At 38.6% G+C, this 24,034-nt stretch overlaps 1 protein-coding gene across 1 annotated transcript; it reads right to left on the reverse strand.

Moving 5' to 3' along the window:
- Window positions 1-18,400: 18,400 nt before the first annotated feature.
- LOC117597581 (extracellular calcium-sensing receptor-like) lies at window positions 18,401-22,117 on the reverse strand. Its single transcript, XM_034305425.2, has 6 exons — window positions 21,903-22,117; window positions 21,476-21,767; window positions 20,519-21,310; window positions 20,080-20,307; window positions 19,825-19,948; window positions 18,401-19,308 (listed from the first exon to the last, which is right to left on the reverse strand). The coding sequence occupies exons 1-6, from the start codon at window positions 22,115-22,117 to the stop codon at window positions 18,401-18,403; spliced, it is 2,559 nt and encodes an 852-aa protein (XP_034161316.2).
- Window positions 22,118-24,034: the final 1,917 nt, after the last annotated feature.

The raw sequence follows: 24,034 nt of genomic DNA on the forward strand, positions 1-24,034 counted from the left end.
TGTTGACTTAGTTGGGTCTTATAATTATTATGACGTAAAGATTATTAATGTAATCAGTAATATTGATTATATTAGGGAATTTTGTCAAAATAAGTTTGACGAGGTTTCTTATCCACTCTGGCAAGTCATTACAAGTCCCTTGAGGACAACCTTTATAGAGCACGGTACTACAGATCGGGCACACTAGGAACTCAGATGGTGAGCAGGAAATCACAGCACAACATCACCTTGAACATAGACGAGACTTTATTATACTAAGCTACTACAGACACAGGCTAAACTACTACACAAATATCCTAACTACTACACACATATCCTAACTACTACACATGACCAACACACACATATCCTAACTACTACACACATATCCTAACTACTACACATGACCAACACACACACATCCTCAACTACTACACACAACCAACACACACACACATCCTAACTTACCACACACAATCAACACGCACACAGACATACACATTCATACACATTCATACATGTGGGTATGTGACATGAGAAGAACCAGTGATAATAACCAGAGAGTTGAGTTCTGAAGCATATGCATGACCATTTTACTAGACCCTGACCTGAGTGAGCCATCATTCTGTATCAGCATTAGTCGATGAAAAAGGGTTTTAGGTTTACTGCACCAGCTTGAATGAAGTTGGGAGGTATCAATACTTGCTTTGCTTGGGTGATGAGTGGAAGGAGTTGGTGTTGGTCAGCAGGTTCTAGTCAGATCGGAGTTGGAGGATGTTAGAGGAGTTATGGATCGTCGCCGGAGAGGGAGGCTGGAGTCTGAACGGCTGGGAGAAAAGTTGACTCAGCCGAAATTCGAGGTTGCCAGTCTTGGGATCTTCTGAGGCAGGTTCTCTTGCTGTTCCAGCTCTGTTCGGGTTCCAGCTGTTTTCTTGCTTGGGCATGTGGTTTTTATGTTAGTTTAGATGAGCCGGCCTCTTGAGGTCTTCAACCAACCGCAGGCCGGTTTGGAGATGATTGGAGAGTGGCTTGGCTGGCCCTCCAGCTAATTTGCAAGCGACCCCTCCCGGGCTGCCTCCTTTTTAATGTCCATGTAATGTGGTCTTATTTACCTTTAATGTTTATAATACATGTATGATATGAGGTACTGAGAATTGCAAATCATCAACAGCTTCAGCACATGAAGACAAGCATGCAGATACCACACATGACATACATTAGCCATGGCCATTAGCTACTGGGTATAATGGCGTGTTTACAGAAAGAAACAGACTTAATATTATACAATTCCATTAATAGTGGGGTTGTAATATAATGCTGGTTAGAGTACATGATTTGGAGGTAACACTGGACTTCCCACCATGTGAGAAGTCGCCGTGGCTGAAGTGTAAGTTAACTCTTGCCCTCTGGTTTAATACAGGTTGTGGGAATGCATATTCCCCATACAGATTTAACACAAACTGAGCGATTATATTGAAATAAAATAAGGCAGATGCAGAGAAAGAAAAAGACATTCCAAGAAGTGGAGGAGTCTCAGGTCTGGGGCCCTTTTGCTGATTCAGTTGGGAACAAAAAGGTCACTTGAAGCTGAGTAGGGTTTAGTGTAATAAATCTCAACCAGTTCCCTAATCCAAACAAAAGGCATCTGTTAAGGGTGGTCAATCCAAGGTTAGTCCCACGGAGGAGTAATTTACACCATCTTTTCGGGGTTTCTTGCATTCCGATGACCGTTATCATCCCTTAATGTTTAATGACCTGTCGTTTAATCTAGACAGGCCGGAGCCATCTTAGGTCCGTTGGGTGTGAAGGAATGTCTTTGTCCTCTGTGTGGTTGTAGAGACAGTTAGTTTCCTTAATTTGATAGTCTCGATTCCTACACCAGCAAGAGAGCAGGATCTTGGCCATAATAAAGACCTTATAATCCTTCACAAACCTCCAGTTTGCCATGAAGGAACCCAGCTGGAAAGGGGTCCAGGAAGTTGTAAAGGCAAGATTTGCCTCAGCCCCAGGTCCCAGTGCAGTACCATACATTGTGTACAAACAATGCCTGGAACTCCTTCTGCAACTATGGAAGATTTTGAGAATGATTTGGTGGAGGGGGAGAGTTGCCGACCAGTGGAAGTGTGCTGAGGGTGTTTGGATCCCCAAGAAAGAGAACTCTAAGAACAGTGATCAGTTTAGGAACATCTTGCTGCTCAGCAAAGAAGGCAAGATATTTTTCAGCATCTTGTCCCAGTGTCTGACAGAGTTCTAAAGAACAAATACATTGACACCTCAGTGCAGAAGGGCAGGATCTCTGGGACATCTGGTTGCTCACATACAGGGGTAGTCACACAGAGAGAAGGTACGAGAAGGCAGATTGGACCAGGTTGTGTTGTTCCTGGACCTCACCAATGCCTATGGATAAATGCCACACAAACTGGTCGAAGTAGCTCTCCAAAGATACCATGTGCCCAGTAAGATCAAGGACTTCATCATCTCAGTCATCCCTTTTGCTGCATCGTCTCAGTCATCCCTTTTGTCCTCACCATGAATATCTATATGGGAATAGCATGGGACATATCAGTGAAATATAGAAAATATAAAAATATCCCCTGATGAAGATCTGTGTGTGTCAGCCACCAATAACAGCATTTATGGACAACCTGACTGTCACCACAACATCACTCCCTGGCAGTAGGTGGATCTTTCATTGCTTCGAGAAGTTCATCTCCTGGGCAAGTTTTAAACCAACAGAGTCAAGGTTCCTCATGCTGAAAAAAAGGTAAAGTAGTTCCAATTCACTTTGTCTGCAACCACCATCCCGATGCTGAAAGAACTGCCAGTCAAAAGCCGGGAGAATCTCTTTGACTGTAGCCTGAAAAATGCTGCTGCCACACACAAAACCAGGAGATCAGGAACCAGGAGTTTTGTGGCCCCATCAATGCTATGAATATGGCATCAAGCTTCAACAGATTCATTGACTTTTTATCGCTTTTGGATGATGGTACAGTGAGGAAGAGTTCACCTTTTCCTCAGAAGAAGAGCGCCGATGATGACTGGTTGCATTTTGAAGAGCGACTTGATCCAGCGGATCATAATCTCTGATAAGTAAGTAATTTAGTCTTACTCAAAATAGTTGGAGTGTTATTTTTAGATATGTACATATTTTCTTAGGTGGGCTATTTTCCAACTATATTGCCAGACTGAAATCATCCAGTATTTCGAGTGTAATATGTTGTGAAGTATATATGCATGTATTGCACTACAAAAATCATGTTGTTTTTTGTTATATTGCAATATTAGTGCTAATATATATATATATATATATATATATATATATATATATATATATATATATATATATATATATATATTAGTTAACCAGGAACTATTTCCAGGAATGGCACAAAGGTGTGTGACCGTGTGCACAAAAATGTGCCTTTGACTCTCTTTTTTATATTTATATCTCTTTATTTATAATTTGATTATATTGTGCATTATGTTATAAATAAACTACAAACAAAAACATTCTTTCTTTTATTCTCCTCAAATTCTTTCTTTTAGTTTCCACAGTGGCATTCCACCTTAATAGACTCATTAAGGGGTGGGTCAATATCTCCCTAGGTATGACAGACATCAATATTCATGGCCATTGACAATCCCTCGCATACAGCCTTTCTAAAACAAAAATTGTCACACAAAAGTTAAATCAATGCATTGTTTTATGTGAATGAATGAATAGAATGGTTTTCACATCATTTTGTAACAAAGACTCTGGTCTGCATAATCCAGCACTCAAGTAGTATGTGTTTTATGGCCTTATCTCTATTTTTTTTTTTAAGTTTAAACTTGATTTTCTCAGAAATACAAACATGTACATATAGGTTGCTTACATATTATTGTAGCAGAAATTGTGCTGAATATAGTGTAATCAGAATTTTGCCATTAATATGCAATAAGTAACTGAAATAAGAACAAATGTCAGGGCATGTCAAAACATCTGCAGGATCCAAAAAATGCCTCAAACTCCTAAGGGTTAAGGCTGTAAATTATAAGCACAGAGACACAAGGCACTTGCCTTCAAAAATCAGACAAGACTTTATTAGACTTTTCTAAAACACAGAAACTAACCTAACACATAAACACATGCACACACACACACACACACACACACACAAAGGTCAAACAGGGAAGGGTTTTGAACAGAGAATGAATGAACTCCAGAGTTTCTAAGACTATATGCTATTTCTCAGACCATGACCTGAACGAACCATCAACTTATCATTTTAACCTTAGTTTCATTTAGAAGGGCTTTAAACTTTATATTATAAACACCAGTTCAGCAAGGTACTGTACTTGCGTTTGCATTGTCCCTAATGGGGATTTGTCAGCTGTCTGGTCGGCTTTTGGAGTGACGTCTTGGAAGAGCAATCAGGATGGTGAATGGAGTGAGGCATGCACCCTAGGCAAAGGAGCCCTGATGACAGAAAAGGTGTTTCCCGGTGGTGCAAAGGCAGGAGTTGGAGGCTTTGCACGAACCAGTCTGGATGCAGAGCCTCGGAGTGAGTGTCATCTTCTCGTGATGTTGCGGGGCGAAAACCTCTGGAGCTCTTGGAAGAATTTGCGGAAGATGTTGATTGAAGAGAACTCTGAGTTGTTAATGGATGAGGACTCATTGTTTCCTTGAGAGTTTTCACTTTTTCCAGCTGGGCTGACCCCAAAGGGCTTCCTCCAATCAGCAGGATCTTGGGGAAGGGTGTAAACTGCATTCTCCTCCTCTGACACTAATTAGATATGTGCTTTTTCTAACTTTCCACAAGGTAAAGTTAGAACTTTGGTCATGAATTTTGTAACATGGACATAATACATTGTACTAAAATTCATTTTATTCCAGCCCTTAGGAAATGAAATAATGATTACACACATACCAAACATCACTTGTTGTTACTGATACACTCATCAATACTATGTTACTTGTTAAATGATCAAAAGCATGATAATGAACTGGTGGCTATAGGCATGATACATATAAGGAATGACATTAAAAAGGCAACAAGTTTTTCAAACCATAGTGAATCATTTTAAGAGTCATTGTCCTTTCAGGAGATGTAATGTACCGTGATGCATTTATTAAAGTTGGGCTCTATGGAATGTGTGATTGGTGGTGAGAACAGGGTGATAATTGTGTTCCTGAGGGAAAGAACAAAGGGTCTCAGTCCCGAGGGCCAGCCTGTGTTGATTCTTTCTTGAGGCCTCCCTGGGTGTGTCACCCCCCCTTTTGGCCTTAGGTTATCAAATTTATGGCTGAGGGTCCTTGGATGTTATCCTGTGAACCAGCCATCCGTTCTTGGCCAATGGCCTAAATCAATAAGTTTGACAGGGTTCCTCTTGGTTGAGATGGCTCATCCTCTGGTTAGGGATGTTCTAATGTTTGCTCTGTTGTTTACAAGATAGCTGAAATTAGGCAGGTGGTAATTAACTCTGCTCCTCAGCGTCTGTGATTGAGGATTTATTGTTTTATGGTTTTCTTGCTGCCTGTTCACTTAAAATTCAACATCAACCCCCCCCCACACACTTGTGATCCTACGATTAGTCGGCTTTTGTCTCTTTCTTTTTCTCTAGGTTGTTTGGCCTACTAAAAGAAAAGAGGAAAGCAAGAGAAAGGAATGATTATGAAATGACAGTGATCGCAGAAGGAAGGAAGAAAAATAACTCTTGATAATAACAATGGGGTTTCCCTATAATGATTTGAGTGTACTTCTATACAGTAGTGCAAGTTGATTTAAATATGTCTAGGTTTATCTGACGTGGGATGCTCTACCTCTCAGCAAAACATGTTTCCTATGGTGGTTGGTTTAAATATATGCTAGTGTGGTGTAGTGTATGGGCAGTCTGAGCCGTGTCAGTCTGTTTTAGCTCCCCCCTTTTTCTTGTCTGTTGGACCCAGGTGTATCTTGATCTGGTTTCAGTGGGCCTACTTGAGAATCAGCTTGTTGCATCCTTGGGAGTTGGTCCAGTGAGGCAGTTCTGTCATGTTCTCATGTTTCTTGGAGGATTCATTTCTTTTGAGGAATTCCTTCAGTAGCTGGATCAGTTCTTGTAAGTAAGCTGGAGGGTGTAGTGTCTTGTTCTCGTGCACACTCACTGCTGTGTCTGTATGAGTAGTGCCGAGATGGGTTTCTTGAGAAGTGTGGATGATCCCGTGAATCTGGCATAGTCATTGCACGGGGTGTCCTCCAGTGCCAGGCTTGGATCTTGGGTAATCAAGACTATAGATGTTTTGTCACCTTTTCTTGAGGCCATCTTCTGTTTGTTATAGGCCTTCTGGGTTAGGTCCTGTAGCTGTTGGATTGTCATTGTGTGAGTGCAGGCCATGACACCTAGGTGATGGCTTATTTCTTAGGAAGAGGGTTTTGAAATTCATATTGTCTTCCAGTTCAGGTTAGTTATGTGCCCCAAAGTAGGCTCATTGGAGCCGGTTGTACTAGGCTTGTGGATTCTCTTCCTGACCCTGTTTGGTTTCTGGGGCGGCTAACAGTCCAGGTTCAGACTTTGGGTCTGCAAACTCCTTAATCAGTGCTTGACAGAGTAGATGATAGTCCCACTTGACGTGAACAGGCTGTCTGTCAAGGAAACTTCACACCTCAGGACTGGATGTCATTTTGAGCAGATTGAGTCTGTCGTGTGAGGCCTCATTTCCAAGTGAAAGTTGATGTCTTGTAGGTAGGCCTGAACACACTTTCAATTTCATCCCTGGACTTCTCCAGATGGCCTTCCAGGGTCCAACCTTGAGTTTGGTGTTCTTCACTTTGACTTCAGACTTGGCTTTCTCCAGTAGCTACTTGGTATATTGAAATTTGTCTACTATGGGCAGTCTTCGCTTCCTCCTTTTCCTTTTGTGTACCTGCCAGGGTTTCTTTGCAAAGTTCTTTCCTTATCTCTTGCTCCACTTCATCTGACCTTTTGAGTTGGTCCTTGGCTTTCTCTTCCAGCTTGTCTATGAGTCTTTGGGCACGTCACCTCCTTTTGCAGGTGGGTGGCATGCTTTTCGCTTAGTTTCAGCTGGGCTATAAGGATGTGGCTTAGGGACCCGGTGATTTTTGCTAGCTCCTGGTCACCGTAGCTCTGTCTTTGATTGTGTATCAGGAGTCTTCTTAGAATTATAATTATTATTAGTAATAATAATAATTTGAAGGCCTTGCTCAGCCATGGTCAAAAGAGGAAAGCAAGAGAAAGCCAATGCTCAGCCATATCTCTAAGTCTTCCCAGTGGGTGATGGGATTTGTGGTCTGAGGCAAGTTGGCACGCTGGGGCGAGACAGACTGACACAGATCTGTGCAGGGGTTAAAACCCTACGTGTAGTGGGTCAGCTAAGTGTTGTTTCAGTGATTGTGAACCTCTTGTGGAGTGTGTTGATGACTTGTGGTCTTACTGAGGGAGAATAACTAGTGGGGTGGATTCTTTCTTCCTGCAACACAAGTCAAAACAAACAAATTAAAGAAGAAAACCTTTTTGGCTAACGGTTTTAGCATTGACTTCGATGTAAACATTACTGCTTCAGATTAGCTTAGCTACACCTGAGAGTTTGTTCACAATATGGCAACATCAGCGCACTGCGCATGCGCAATTCAGAGTTGCCCCAGAAGAGTCTCCTAGGACCTCCAGGCCTGATCGTTGTTATGGCAACCAACAAAAACAGTAGTTCGCTAATACACTGCTTGCAGAACACAGTTTAAATACTTTCACATGAAATATCAGTGCATTTCAATGCTATGCAAATAAACACCACTTGTAGCCCACTTTAACGTGTGGCGCTTAAAGTGAGACACATACTTATCTATGCTACAGGTACACTGAAACTAGTACAACAGCAATAATCCAATAACTGCAATCTCGGCGGATCTTAAATTTCCGTGCCACCTTCTCTGGACACACAAACACAACAGGTCTTCTTCCCTGCTGGTTACACAAATTTATTCAAACTTTATTTGATCAAGTTTTAAAACAAAACTTCACATTCAAAACACACTCGGACACTGACTCAGTAGTCACGTTTACATGGACAGTTTTTGTTTCAATCGGAATGAAATCAATCAGATTGATTAATCAGATGGCAGGGTTTACAAGAACGCTGAATAAAGTAATCGGGATGATATGTGCGTTTACATGACAGAATCAGATTTGATCTTCTGACATGCGCACAGTGCACGAATACACATTTCCAACATGCAGATACTAGCAGCCACTCTCTTGCCATTGCTTCTTTTTTCATTTTAAAAAGCAGACTAAACATTTCCCTATTTCAGCTGCTAATTAGAAGCCGACGAGCGCGTGATGTTTTGAGCGGTACTGCGTGTATTTATCAAGCAATTAAAATGCCCCTTCCCGAGCCCAGAACAAGGTGTCTGTGGGTGAGGGTCCAAAGCAAGGACTGGTGGGACAACGTCGTCTTGCACCACTTCACAGACAAGGAGTGGAAGGAGAATTTTAGGATGAAACGACAGTCATTTATGACATGATGCTCAATGGTGAAGGGGTACATGGCACCTGGTGAGGCTACGGTCAGAGCCCCAATACCGCTGACAGCCATGCGTCATACGTCGTTATGTGATTTGTATGTCATTGCACATGCGCAGAACTATCTGGTTTCATTTTCAATCCGATGAAGTGTTTACATCTCCTCTTCACCGGATTAGAAAAGGTTTAAACCACCCCTTACGATCCAAATGAAATTTGAATCGGTTTTGGCCAATTCATTCCGATTGACATGTTTACATGTGTTTACTTTTTAAATCTGATTGTGCTTCTAGTCCAATTACGATCGGATTATTAGTGTCCAAGTAAACGCAGCTAGTGTTACACTGAGAGACATATCTTTCAAAACTACTCTGCAAGCAGATACAAAAGGACAAGCATAAGTTCGCTACTCTAGTGATTAACCCTGGGGAGTAAAATAGCTATCTGAATGGCATTGGAACACGTAATGCAATCAACTTAGCTATAACATAAGGCCTTCTAGGAAGAAATATAGGAACACATTCAATTCTATCCCTGCCACGCTGAGAGGAGATTTCTTCATCCCGACAGGGCTGACTTTAATTCTCATTTACTGCAGGTTAAACACTAGGGAAGCAAACCGAGTTATCACTTTCCATCTATTCACACAGCAATTCGGCACAAATGCATATGTCACACTTTAACACATCAGATTTGTCTTTTCTGTTTCTGATCCATTATCCACAGTAATAGAAGAGACACACACCTATGACTTGGTAGGTGCTTAGAATTTAGATTAAACTGCAGATCTTGTTACTGTGCCCTTAATATAGTGTTTTCACTATATTTAGGATATTATTGCTGGTGGACACAGAGGTAATATCCTATGCACAATTAATAAATACACTAATTTTAACTTATCACTGGATGAATATTTGATAAGCTATTAAAATATTAAGTTTGCAAAATTTCCCCTTTTGAGCTGATCTGCTAACTTCCTATATATTTTGGTGGAGAATGTGGGAAGCATAATCTAAGTAGCTAATTTCCTACAGATTTTATGATGAATGTGGGCAGCTTAACCTAAACAGCTAATTTCCTACTCAAGAAATAGATACACATGGCAAGAACATGAACACAACACTGGTTAAGTGACAAACAACGGGACTAAAAAAGACAAAGCTCTGCACCTCCTTGTTCTGCGTTACCATGACAGATACGCCCCCTTTAACATGTGGCACCCGAAACAAACAGGCAGCCAATCTCTTAAAAACCTCTGGAGATGTTGCTTCATATGGCAATGGTGACCCATTTCAAGATGGTTTTCTTGAGACCTTCATATTCCAGCTGGTTCACAATAGGTAGATGCAGGACCATGAGTTGGGTTTCTCATGAAACAGGTAAAGGACTAAAGGACACAAACTGCCCACTGTGACTCTGGCCAGCCCCATACCACTGCTGCATGCTTGAAGAGCTCCAAATATGCCTCTGGTTCATCCTGCAGGCCATTTTCATCAGAGTGACTCAAGGGCTGGGAAGGCCAGCTGCATCTGGAGTACTGCCTAGTTGTACCTAGCCCATGGAGCACCCATGAGTCCTCCCCCTGCATTTGTAACAGGGCCTCAGTACATTATTCCTGTTTTTGAGCTCCAGGCTTTTCAGCTCAGGTTGTGCCACCATAAAAAAATCTATAAGCATGATATGCAGTTCACAGGGGTTCCTGGACAACCAAGCAAAATGTCTCCTTGCTGATGGGGGCCCTTAGGCCCGAGGAGGTCCATGGGGAACAATACAGTTAGCGGAGCAGGCAGGAGATGAAGGTGGCAACATGGAGGCAGAGCGATGTCCTCAGCGAAGCAGGGAGGTGGACCGACATCCTCAACCGAGCATGGAGGTGGAGTGACGTCCTCAGCAGAGCAGGCATGTGGAGTGGCGTCCGAAGCAGAGCTGGGTGGCAGAATGACATCCGAAGTAGACCCGGGTGGCATAGTAACATCGAAGCAGAGCGGGGTGGTGTAGCATGTCCGATGTGGAGCAGGGAAATGGAGTTATGCATATAGCAAAGCTGTGAGCTGTATCGATGTCCTCTGCAGGGCAGAGGGACAGAGGGACTTCCTCAGCCGACTTCCGAGCAATGATGCAGATCCTCAGTTGGGTAGGGAGGGAAGGAGATGGTTCCACGCTGGTCGGGAGCCCGCTATTCAAAATATTTTCTCAGGGGTTGCATGGCTTTAACACATTCCAACGTGGCACTGACTCATTCTCTCTTTCCCTGTAGTTCCCACATCAGGCGGTTCTTTTCCAGGAGATCTTGTAGGCCCTTGAAAAAATCTGCTGCATCCATAGTTGGGTTTTGCTTTCTACCATGGACTGATAGTGGAGACAGATGCAAGTGCAGATTGGTATCTATTAGAGTCAAACATATGAAAACAAAGACTCTGAACATGAAACAAAACAAATAACTAGATATGCATGGCACGAACATGAACACAGCATGGGCTAAATGACATACAATGCGACTACAAAAGACAAAAGCTATGAGATTGAGACAATGAAATTATGCTACCATGACATTATTGTGCTTTAAGTCAGGGGTGTCAAACTAATTTTAGAGAACATTATACATTACATTCAGTCCAAGTGGGCCAGACCGCAGAAATTGTGTACTAGGCCAAAAACACATCTACCTCATAAATATTTTATTTTTTAAATAATTTATCTGAAATTCAGAAAGCAAATTAAAATTGTTATAGTTAAATAGATTTACTAATAATGAAAGCAGATTAGCTAGTTAGGTCACATTAGCTAACTAGTAACTTTGTTTTTAGTAAGTTAGCCACAGCTCATTTTAATTTGATCACATTTCATATATTTCAGTGTTTTGATGTTAGTGTTGTTTTGTACTCAACAATAAGGGTGTATAATTTAAAGTGGACCATTTGCTGTTGCTCACACTTTAATATTAGAATAGCTGTCAGAGGAGCTAACTAAGTTAGCTCAAGTGAGCAACAGCTTGCTTGTATTATATTTCACATCATTTCTAAAATTTAAAAAGTGTAGCTAGCTAGGTAATGTTTCTTTTCCACATTTATGTAGCCCAGCTAGGGTTATTATTAAGTACAGCAACATTTATGTACTTAGTATTAAAGTAAGATTTATATGATTCAAATAGTATCATAAGAGTGTCTGTCTTTTTTTTCCAGCAGGAAAGGATGCTAGTGTTTATTAGGCAATTTTTCTATTATTATTTTTTTTTTTTTAGTTTTTTTAATTGCCATAAAAAACATACAAAAATCAATGCCAGGGGTGAGTACAATTGAGAATACAATTACTGGTTATAAAATCAGAAAAATATAATAAGAATGACATATTGAAACAGTTTTAAGGGCTTTGTAATTGTTGGATGTAAGAAGAGTGTCCAGGTAGGTTTTAATGTCCTTACAGAAAACAGGAAAGGGCTTAGCACCTTGAAACTTACATTTTGTAAAAAGAATTTTGCAAGAACAGTAAATAAATTTATCAAAAAATATTTGTCTTTGTCTTCTTTAGTTATGACAGCCAAATAAAGTTATGACAGCCAAATAAAACATCTTTATATAACAAAGAGAAACTATGTGAGGAAAAAGCATGTACAAAAATACAGAAATCCTTCCAAAATAAATTAGTAAATGTACATTCCCAAAAAAGATGAGACATAGATTCATCTTCAGCCCCACAAAAGGAGCATAAAGAATCAATATCTGGAAACATTTTTTTCATATACAGCTTAACAGGATAGAAAAGATGAAGTAATTTATAAGAAACATCTTTTACCTTATTAGTTAGTAAATATTTAGATGACTAAGTCCACACTTTCTTCCATGGAATGTTTTCGTATAGGCCATTCCAGTGAGACATAATGTATGGTAGAGAAGTTATCTCAGCCTGAAACAGTTGTCTAATTCTTTTGTTCCGACAAGAGGTAGATAAAAAACAAAGCTTCCCAATCACTGTATCAAAAGGATGAATCATCGACAAAGAAAACTGGGATCTAGCAGAGCCCTTGAGAAGAGTTATGGCCCCACACGGAATGGCATCCATTACAATGGCGAACTCTTGAGGAGTGCCAGGAATATTATATTTACTCTGAATAAGAATATAAGTAACCATCAGAATTTATTAACTGAGAAACTAGAATAATATTATTATTGACCCAATTTGGGAAAAACAAAGATTTACTTTTATAAAGAATATCACCATTATTCCAAATAAAATAACTGTGAGGACTAAAATTATGTTTATAAATCAGATGCCACGCCAAAAGCACTTGTTTATGAAAATTCGATATTTTAAGGGGCAATTTAGTGATATTGTAATTACATAACAATACGAAAGGGAGACCTCCCACCTTAGAGAAAACCTATTAGGAAGAATATTTCACAAATGAATGATTCATGAAATGAATCATAATTTGTTAAATACTGCTTTAACCAATTTATCTTAAAGTATTATTTACTTTATTTGCAATATCTAAAAAATTTAAGCCACCACATTCATACTTATTTATAACAACAGATTTTTTTGACATAATGTCTCCTATGTTTCCACAGAAAGTCAAATAACATTCTATCAATGTCAGCACATACAGGTTTATCTATGTATAAAGAGAGAGCGGGGTAAGTCATTCTTGAAATACCCTCAGCTTTAGCAATGAGGGTTCAGCCTCTTAGCAGTAAATCTTTCTGTAACCATGAATTGAATTTCCTTTTAGCTTTTCCAATAACTGGGTGAAAGTTTAATCTGCATCTGACTTTATCTTCCTTACATATAGATACACCAAGATACAGTAGGTCACCTGTGATTTAACTGGGATACTGTAAAGAGAAGGAGAAGAACAAGTTTTAATAGCTAACAGTTCACATTTATCAAGAATCAGCTTTAAACCAGAAGCTTTAGAAAAAAACTTAATGTGTTCGATAGCAACTGAAATTTGTGATTTGTCTTTAAGAAACAAAGTAGTGTCATCGGCTAGCTGACTGATAAGTATATACTTATTAGCGACAGTAAAACCCTGCAGATGACTACTTGAAAGGAAAGAGGAAAGAAGTTATGCAGCTATAAGAAATAAATAAGGTGAGACAGGGCAACCCTGACGAACTCCTCTTGACAACTGAAATCTAGGAGAGGTACCCCTTTTAAGATTGATAGAGAATTTGGCATTATTGTAGAGAGTTCGTATAAATTTACGGAATGGATCACCAAATCCAAGCTTTTTGAGAGATAAAAAAATAAATTCGTGATTGAGAGAGTCAAACGCTTTGTAGAAATCTAAAAAGAGAATAAAACTGTCATCATTAACTAACTCAGAATAATCTAACAAATCTAAAAAAAGTTGGATATTATTAGCTATGTGTCTTTTTTGGCATGAATCCTGATTGAGTCTCGTCAATAACAGAGTTTAAAACACTCTTAAGTCTTTTAGCTAGAATCCAAGCTAATATTTTATAATCGTTGTTGAGCAGACAGATAGGCCGCCAATTATCTATCAGAGAAGTATCTTTTTTGGGTTTAGGTATTAGAGTTAGTAGCCCTTGTGTTAAACTTGGAGGCAGATTTTCTGACTGAATACTCTCCAAAAACATCTCTAGCAGGAATGGTGCCAATTCTTCCGCAAAACATTTGTAAAATTCAGCCGTTAGGCCATCCGTGCGGGGAGACTTGTTATTTTTAAGGCCTTCAATACCGTCAATTATTTCAGTAATATTTATAGTTTTATCACAGGCAAACTGCTCATCTCCAGATATTAGATTAACCCCCTTTAAAGACTGAAAGAAAAGAGAAGCAGATTCTTTGCAATAATTATACTTATAGAGTTCTGAATAGAAGTTACTACAGAAAGAAGCAATTTTCTTAGGATAATCTGTCAAAGTACCATTAACTTGCAAAGAATCAATAGTAAGATTCCTAAAATTATGTTTTTACATTCTAAAAAAATAAGCAGAGCTTTGTTCTCCTTGTTCTAACCATTTCCTCCTAGAATGAATGTAGAAGCCTTCAGCTTTGAACTTATAAATACTATCTAATTTAGATTGAAGGTCTGCAAATTCTGTTAAATCAGTTTCTCTTGGTTCGTCCTGAATTTTTCTCTGAAGCGTTATAATCTTTGAAATTACCTTTTCCTCTTCATACCTTCACTGTTTTGCCAAATTGCTGCTGAAATGCCTAACACACAATCCTATTTCATATTTTAGTAACTCCCAGTTAAAACTAAATTTTTTGCCAGATGAAGCTTTGGCCCAATAGTATCGAATCAAAAAGGAAATTCTTTTTTTCAATTCATCATGCTTAAGCAGAGAGGAGTTCATTTTCCAATAGGCAGCTCTAAAACTAGTATTTGAGTGTCCTGTGGATAAATGAATAGAGAGGAAAATAATGTGGTGGTCTGTTAACGGTGAGGGATGGATACTAACTGAAACATTCTAGTTTTTAAATGAGTGTGGTACAAGCCAATAATCTAAACAAGAAAGTCTTGATTGATTCTTGTTACTCCATGTGTAAGATTTAACATTTGGAAACTTCTCCCTCCAGATATCAATTAAATCGAACTTCTCCATGAACATTTTCATCAATTTTGAATTAGAGGAAGCAGACTGTCTGGGAGGAAATCTATCAAGATAGGAGCGATATTAAAATCTCCACCAATACAAATCAAAGCATCTGGAAGTGTATTAGACCATAACAAAAATTTTTTCTCCTATCTCTTCAAACAGCAAATCGTTTTGTCGGGAGGTATTATACCGATAAACATTAATCAATAATATAAAAACATTATTAACACAAATTACCAATAAAAGAAAATGCCCCTTAGGATCAATATAGCTCTGTATGACCGAATCAGCAAAATGGTTTTTCATTATCATTACACCAGCAGAATGCTCGGAACCATCAGCCATCCAAACCTCATTGCCCCATTGGTTTTTCCAAAAGGTAGTGTCATTGAAAACAGAATGAGACTCCTGAAAAAAACAAAAATCAGTTTTAAAAGATTTAGCATACAGAAACAGTGCTTTGCGCTGGGCATTTTGACATAGCTCCCTGGCATTGAGAGAAATGATTGAAATAGACATAAACAAAAAACAGAACAAAAATAAAAGAACAAACTTCGTAGAACCCTCTAAAGATGAAAGTGCATCAGTAGCTGACTAACAAAGTCAAATGAATCCAGTCTTCGGCATAAATGCAGTCACAGTCAGTCACTCAGTCCTTTCTTATACAAAGTGAGAAGTTTCATCCACTTAATCAAACAGGTTTACTGTGCTAAGGTGGAAAGATTTCAGATCCATCAACGAAGGCACGGGCTCCCACGAAGTGAGCCCTCTTCCCCTCCTTTCGAGCCTTTTCAACAGCGGGCCAAAGCAGCCGTCTTCTTTGCCGGTCAGGCGCAATGAGATCCTCTGTGAAACGAAGTTGATTGGTACGAAGAAACTCAGACGTCCTCGCTGCTTTCCACACTCCATCGCCACTTGTGAAGAAAATTGAATAATGATGGGTCGAGGTCATGAACTATTTTAGAGCCTCCTTCCAATATGGTGAACCGTGTCGATTTTGTCTGCTAGGCTGTGATCTCCCTCAGGGAGCGTAGCTTCACAGATACGGATTGAATCCGCTCTCACATCTTCTCGTTCCTTCTCAATTACACCTTGCAAACGTAGATTCCATCGACGGGAATATCTTTCCAGGTCAATGAGACGTTGTTCACAGAATCCCATCTTCTTCTCTTCAGTGTTCAATCTTGTCTCAAATTGACTGACTTTGCCTTTAATGTCATTTATTTCGGCACATACAAAGTCCACTGTTTTTTTTAAGCCTTCAATTTTTAAGGCATTTTCACTCACCATTTTCTCTATGGTGTCAGAGCAGGTGTTAATTAGCTGAGAGAGCGTTGAAATAACAGAGGAGATGTCATCATCTGCCTTGCCCTTTTTGGATGGAGGTTTACCTGGGCTATCTGGAAGCGGCGTTTTGGCCCCGGACAGAGTTTCCCCCGTAGATGCATGACTATGAAAGTCCATCTTATCAGAATGCTGCGAAATACGCGACATATCTCTCCTTGTCATATTTCGAATCTCAGGATAGGCAGAAAGGTAGATGAGGAAAATTCTAAGGTAAATTGAAAGAATGATATTTATGCCGTTATAATGGTTTGTCAGCAGAGCTCAGCAAAAGTCAAGTTAGCAGGACGCCATCTTGGACTCCCCCCATAACAGTGTCTGTATGCTCAGTTGATAATCTTATCTAGGATTTTGCTTTTTTTCTTTCTTTTCATGAAAGGAGGGTTATACCTAGGTACTGCCCCTTTAAGAGTTACGGTAAACTATAGAGTTTGTTTGAAATGCACTCCCTCAAAACGTGCGTTTTGCCCGCGTGTTTATTCTTTCATTTGTGATTGGTTATTATTTAACTTACTCCCGCCCTTGTGGATGGGATGTAAATTCTGATTGGAGAGAGGGGGAGTGAGAAAAACAAATGACAGTCGATCGGAAAGAGAGATCAGTGTTGCTCGTGATTTAAGCCATAAAAAGTGTACATATCCATAAATCCGTGTGGTAAATTTAAATTTTATATATAAGAAGTGTTGTAGAAACATTCTGTGATTTTGTTTCTTTTTTTCTCTGTAGGTTATAAGAGTGTATAAAGATCTTTTCACGAAGCTTCATTTATTCTTCTATGATCGAGAGCGAGAAATAACTGCGATTGCCAAACAGGCGTCTCATTTTTAAAAATTTTATTTCGAGGAAGAGTACTACTGACCTGGATCATAGAATCAGACAGCACTCTAAATGACCCTGAGGCTTAGAGTTCCTCTGGCGTCGCGCTAGAGGATAGCGCTGCCATTTTTCTGACTGCAGTGGGAGACCAAAGTATGGTTTGCCGTTGCCTAGGAGTACTAATTTGTGGGCCTCATTTGCCTAAAAAAAAAGGGGGCATTCAGGTGATCTGTTTAATTTGCTTTGCTCTTTAGAGCGAAGAGGCTATTTGCCATTTGTATTCAAGGCCCCCACGCTCACAAGCGACGTTACAGGCCTGCAACAGGCTGGGGGGTGTGAGAGTGTGTGTGGGCACATGCGTGTTATATTGAGTGTTATAACTGATTCATTGCCTTTTAAGTACTTCAGTAAATGAAGTTTGGGTGTTTCATATTGTTGGTATTGAAACAAAATAAGTGCATTTTGAGACACTGAACTTCTTCATTGCACAGCCTACTGCCTACGTATTTCTGCTAAAATCTCTGTGGCTACGCGAGCTTCCGGTATAGCCTAGTCTTCTCCGATAGTAAACTGTGGTAGTAGTAAACTCTTTGTCATATTTCGATTAACTAGCGTTCACAATTAATAATGTTATTTTATATATATTGTTGACTATAGTAACATAGCATTTCAGTATATTATATTAAAACATAACTGTAAAACCCCAGTGTGTGAGGGTGTGGAGGAAGACTCGGGAGGCAAGAGGAGCTTTAGCCGAGCTATGGGCCCGTGTTATAGTCAGTGATTTTCAGCGCACTTTCAAAAACTTAGCAAAAAACCACTAATCAAGAGAATAAGGTCCGTTTCGGACAATGGGATTCTGCATATATTCATAATTCAGAAGTTTAAATGTATTAAAAATTCATTCATTCATTCATTCATTCATTTATTCATTCAATCAATCTTTTTATGTTAATGGTGCATGTGCTACATACTTCACAGTATGGGAATTTGTTGGAAAATGATACAAAAGAAACATTTTAAAATGGAATATTATCATTATTAAGGTGGATGCCCTATATCAATAAGCCATTATTACGTGAATAAAAGGTACAGAACAGATCTTAATGTTAAAATATCCAGTGTGTTCAGTTATAGTTACCTAGTTATATGCTTTACACTGTGCCATATTAATGAATAACATTTGGACTGTTAGCTTACTTAACTGGTATTTTCCCCATAATTTGCTTTTTAGTGTTCTTCTCTGGCTTCAGTATAATTATGTAACATTTTGGAAGAAAGATACAGAATAACAAACCAAAGCTTGATGCCAAAATGGCAAATATTTCCACAGCTACAGTAAATTTCCCAGGTGAACTGACATAAGCTGGAATAAAAGTGATCCAAACTGCACAGAATATGAGCATGCTAAACGTAATGAATTTAGCTTCATTAAAATTATCAGGCAACTTCCGAGCCAGAAAAGCCAAAACAAAACATAAAAGAGCCAAAAGTCCTATATAACCCAGAACAGCCCAGAATCCTATGGTTGAGCCCAAATGACATTCCAGAATTATCTTTTCCTTGTAGTGATTTAGGTTTTTGAAGGGGAAAGGAGGAGATATTGTGAGCCAAAGGACACAAATTAGCACCTGTATGAGAGTGAAGGCAAGTACACTAAGTCTCTGTTGTGGAGGCCCAAACCATTTCATGACATTACTGCCTGGAAGTGTAGCTCTGAAGGCCATTAACACCACTATTGTTTTTCCCAGAACACAGGAAATGCAGAGGACAAAAGTGATCCCAAATGCTGTGTGGCGCAGCATACAAGACCACTCAGAGGGACGTCCAATGAAAGTAAGTGAACAAAGGAAACATAGAGCCAGTGCAAAGAGCAGCAGGAAGCTGAGCTCAGAGTTGTTGGCTTTGACTATTGGAGTGTTTTTATATTTAAGAAATATGATTGCTATTACCATTGTCATAAATGCACCAACAACAGAAATAACTGTGAGCAATATTCCCATAGTTTCCTCATATGATAGATATTCAATTTCTTTCTTGACACATTCGTCCTTCTGTGGATTTGACCAGTAATCTTGCTGACATTGTTTACATTCAATAGAATCTGTAATAGAGAAATAAAAAAGAGTAACACAAAGCAAGATTAGATATGCTTGGGGAATAATAAGTAGAATTCAATACTTGTGACAGGTTAATAAAGCTGTGTTGCTGTCTTAAGATTAATCTCTAGTTAGCCATCTCTTGAAACCTCTAGATATTAAATAGTGTAGGCTTAGTGTACTTTAAATAGTGTCCACTCCCATTCAAATCACTGTTTCACTCACCTGTCATTATTTACTAAGCACTCTTTTTTTTCAATAAAATTCACCATGTTCATTTAAATGACATAAAACTAAAATTTAAAAGGTATTTTAAATTTTGTTTGCTATTTTAAGTGTTTTGGAAAGAACAAGAATTTGTTAATTTGTATATATTCCAATTTATAAAAGAAATTTGCATAGCTCAAGCATCATACTAAAAGAATTTTATGTGCGTACGCACAAAAAAATTAGTTTATTAATTAAATTGACTGCTGCAAGCTTTGTAATGTAACTTTCCCAACATCTAGGTATTTTTGTACCTGTCATATTACTAATCTCTCCTGCAGCACATGGTATGCAGTCAAAGCAGCAGATAGGCTTTCCTTTTTGCACAGCTTTCCTTGTTCCAGGTGGGCAGCTCTCGCTGCATACAGATTGTGGTACCTAGGACCAAGGCAAAAATGTATTTTTTTATTATATAATATTGTATAAATATTAAAAGAATGATAGAAAATGAAAAATAAATGCATCTCCCCTCTCCCATAACATGTTCACACATTTTCCCTTATACTCACTTTATCAGTATTTTTTGCCCAAACAATAGAGGTCAAGTTTACAGATAAACGACTCTGACCAGGAAAAGAGGAGTCATAAAATCCAACAGTAACAAATTTATGCAGGTGCTCTTTATTTGTTTGCCAGTTTATTATTTCATATTTTCCTGCAGGGTCACCATTTTTATCAAAATAAACACTTTCACCATCTTTGGTCTTGAAATGCACCTTTTTGATGTGCTCAAGAAACTAAAAAAATAACAATAATTAAAATAAAACAAAGTTCATATGTTAATAAAAATTATATACATTTATATGTATTATATATACTTAAAAGTTCTCTACAGTAAAGAATACTGCACTCTCCATAAAGTGCATTATGACCTCTTTCAATTCAGCATGTGTGTGCCAGAGCTAGCGTAAGTGCAAAAACAGTGCCTTAGCACCACTTTTAACTCACAGTGAGAGGATCAGCTTGCTTCTTTGTAGGACAAGTTTGTTTGCAGCCAAGAAGGTCATGTAGGGTATGGCCAATGGCATAAACACCTTTATACACGTTACTGATAATGGGCATCATGGACATATCAGTGAAGGTGTTTTCCACTTCAGACAGATTCTCTTCTCCAGTGCACATTGGTAAGTCCCCCGAATCATTCTGCACTGTATATTTACAATTAAACAGAGCTTCCCAAAATTTTGTAAAAATACCACTGCCTATAGATTTCAGTGGTTTTATATCTAGAATGAAGTTTTCTAGACCAGTTACTGTTGTTTTGGAAATAGCAAGCCCTATGGCTCCTTGCAGTATATTTTGCTTATCCAGTGTGGCCACTACTGGATCACCGATCCAACCTTCAGTTCCCACCCATTGGTATCCAGTGATGTTGTGTTCAGTAAATACATGTACCAAAATCTCCCAATCCCAGTGAGCAAGAAATCCTACTATCACTCGAGAAGTGGAGCTTTTGATTTGCTCTACGATTCTCAGCACTCTTTCTTGTGAGTAGGTTCTAAAAAATGGAAGGGAATATTCTAAGCATATGCCCAACTGTTCTGCAACTTTAGTAAATGTAGCCATCCCATTGTTACCATAGTCATCATCTCTTCTTATTGCTCCCACCCAGGTCCAGCCAAAGTGTTTGACCATCTCTGCCAGGGCCCGGGATTGGTGGTAATCACTGGGAACAGTGCGCAGAAATGAGGGATATTTCTTTTTGTCACTGAGACACTCACAGGTGGAATAGTGACTGATCTAAAATTATAATATCACAGGCTCAGACATTATGTTCATTAATTTTGCACAATACAATGTGCCAAATGTGAGCTGTAACAGTGCCCTATCTGCTGTAACTTTTCTTTAATTTCTAAAGTGGTGTTGTAATATTCATATTATTGATAAAATGGCATATATTCTTACTATGGGCATGTTGAAAGGTCCAATACTCTTTGCTATAGCTGTGGACACCGATGAGTATGCCTCGCCTATTATGGCTTGCACCTGGGCTGGCTTTGTGCAGACCTGATGTGCAAGCGAGTTCTCGTTTCCATTAATAAGTGTCATTGCCATTTTAACTCCCATTGCTGAAGAACTACAGGTGTCATAGATCTTGTAGCCCAGTGAGACTCCAGGAAGTAAAGAGGAACTGTTGTTAATCTCTTCTACGGCAAAGATCAAGGACTGTGTGTATTGAAAGGCTCTGAAATCTAAGCTGATAAAAAAATCAGACAGAGCAGCAAATCTATTATTTTAGTATAAAATAACAGCATCATAATCATTTATCATAATTTATCATAGTAAATATTCAATAAAATGACATAAATGATCCTTTATCAATAATGCTTACCTTGAGCACTTTATTGGAGGTGGCATGACAGAATAGGACGAGTCTGTGAACTCCCAACTACTATAAAATGGAAAAATTCCTCCAACTATGATATCACCATTTTTCCAAAAATGTGGGTATGAAAGCTCTCCTCTCAGGCTACAAGTAGTTTCATTAGCTCTCGAAAAATTGATGATGGCTATTAGCATATGCAAGACAGTAAATATTGACTCCATCTACCTATACTGCTCTAGAGTACAGATGATTAATAAGAGCACATATGTGTGGTCTAACCTGTTAGATAGTTGAACAGGAATGATTTAATGGTATTTATACAAATGGATTGCAAATCCTCTATGGTATAGTTACACACATGAGCCACAATCAAAGGAGGGCTGATGTCTTCTAAAATACATTCCCCCTGCACAACTTACATACCATGAATATCATGTTTTTACCATTTTCTAATACAAATTTCTTAAAAAGAAAAAAAAACTGGTGATTGTGTTCTTAGTAATGCTCAATCTTTCCATATCCTTTGTTAACCATAATATATTTGCTTTTTAAATATAGTCCAGTCTCAGCGCATGCATTAGCTTTTGACACTGGTATTCTACATACATTGGCTAATTCAGATGTTTAAAGTTTTTAAAAATCTATTAATTAATTCATTCATTCATTCAATCTTTTTTATGTTAATGGTGCTTTTGCTATTCCCAACACTCCACAAAAAGATACCAGAGAAACATTTTAAAATGGAATATTATCATTATTAAGGTGAATGTCCTATTTCAAAGAACCACAGGGTTTCTTAAGTGTGGGAGAAAACAAAGTACTAAATACATTATTAGGTGAGTAAATGTATAGAACAGATCATAATGTTAAAATGGCCAGTGTGTTAAGTTCTGGTTACATTGTTATTTGCTTTATACAGAGACATATTAATTAAGAATATTTGAACTGTTGTCTTACTTAATCTGTATTTTTCCCCACAGTTTACTGATTAGTGTTCTTTAAAGTAGCTTCATTAAAATAAAAAATATCTAGGGATTTCATATGTCAGTTATATATATATATATATATATATATATATATATATATATATATATATATATATATATATATATATACACTTTAAAAGTTCTCTACATTAAAGAATACTGCACCTTCTATGAAGTGCATTATGTCTAGTTCTTTCAGTATAGCTTGTGTGTGCCAAGACTAGTCTATGTGCAAAAATGGTCCCTTAGCACCACTTTTAACTTGAAGTGAGAGGATCAGTTTGCTTCTTCGTAGGACAAGTTTGTTTGCAGCCAAAAAGGTCATGTAGGGTATGGCCAATGGCATAAACACCTTTATACACGTTACTGATAATGGGCATCATGGACATATCAGTGAAGGTGTTTTCCACTTCAGACAGATTTTCTTCTCCAAAGTCCCCCGAATCATTCTGCATTGTATATTTACAATTAAACAGAGCTTCCCAAAATTTTAGATCTTGTGTTAGTAAATACATACACCAAAATCACCTAATCCCAGTGAGCAAGAAATTCCCCTATCTCTTGAGAAGTGGAGCTTCTCTTAGGCTTCTACAGATATAACATTTATACCTCTTATTATACTGTGAATAATTGGTTTGAGCCACTTATCAGAATTCCGACCATCCTCAAATATGAACTAATAAGTCATAACTTTAGGAGTTTGATTAAACTGTTGGACCAGCCCATCCTTTGGAGATGGAAAATGCTTGTATGAATCGATTTAATCCAGAATCCTACATACAACAGACAAAGGCAACACTGATATCTGGACGCAGACAATGACAACCATTATTGTCAGCTATGCATGTGAGAATTTGGCCATGTTGAAAGAGGAAACACCTAGAAAGCTTACACGATAAATGGCAGTGCCACCAAAATACATCAGCTGCAACAGGAGCTATGGGCCCTAAAGCAGCAGTACATGCCAGCAAGTGAGGAAGAACGAAGCCACTAGCAAAGCTGTGGAACATCCTAAGGAGGAAGCTCATGAGCAGAGAGGCACAGGAGACAAGGGAAGGCAAGAGATAAGAAGCGGGTATCATTCATTGCCAACCCAGCAAGAGAGCAGGATCTTGGCCATAATAAAGATCTTATAATCCTTCACAAACCTCC

Source organism: Pangasianodon hypophthalmus, chromosome 6, assembly GCF_027358585.1.
Source record: "Pangasianodon hypophthalmus isolate fPanHyp1 chromosome 6, fPanHyp1.pri, whole genome shotgun sequence".
Classification (NCBI taxonomy): domain Eukaryota; kingdom Metazoa; phylum Chordata; class Actinopteri; order Siluriformes; family Pangasiidae; genus Pangasianodon; species Pangasianodon hypophthalmus.

Coding starts and splice junctions, on each gene's coding strand:
- LOC117597581 (XM_034305425.2), bottom strand. CDS start 22,117: ATGGAGTCAATATTTACTGTCTTGCATATGCTAATAGCCATCATCAAT. Junction 21,311..21,475: donor GACCTTTCAACATGCCCATA/GTAAGAATATAT, acceptor TTATAATTTTAG/ATCAGTCACTATTCCACCTG. Junction 19,949..20,079: donor GGGCAAAAAATACTGATAAA/GTGAGTATAAGG, acceptor CCTTGGTCCTAG/GTACCACAATCTGTATGCAG.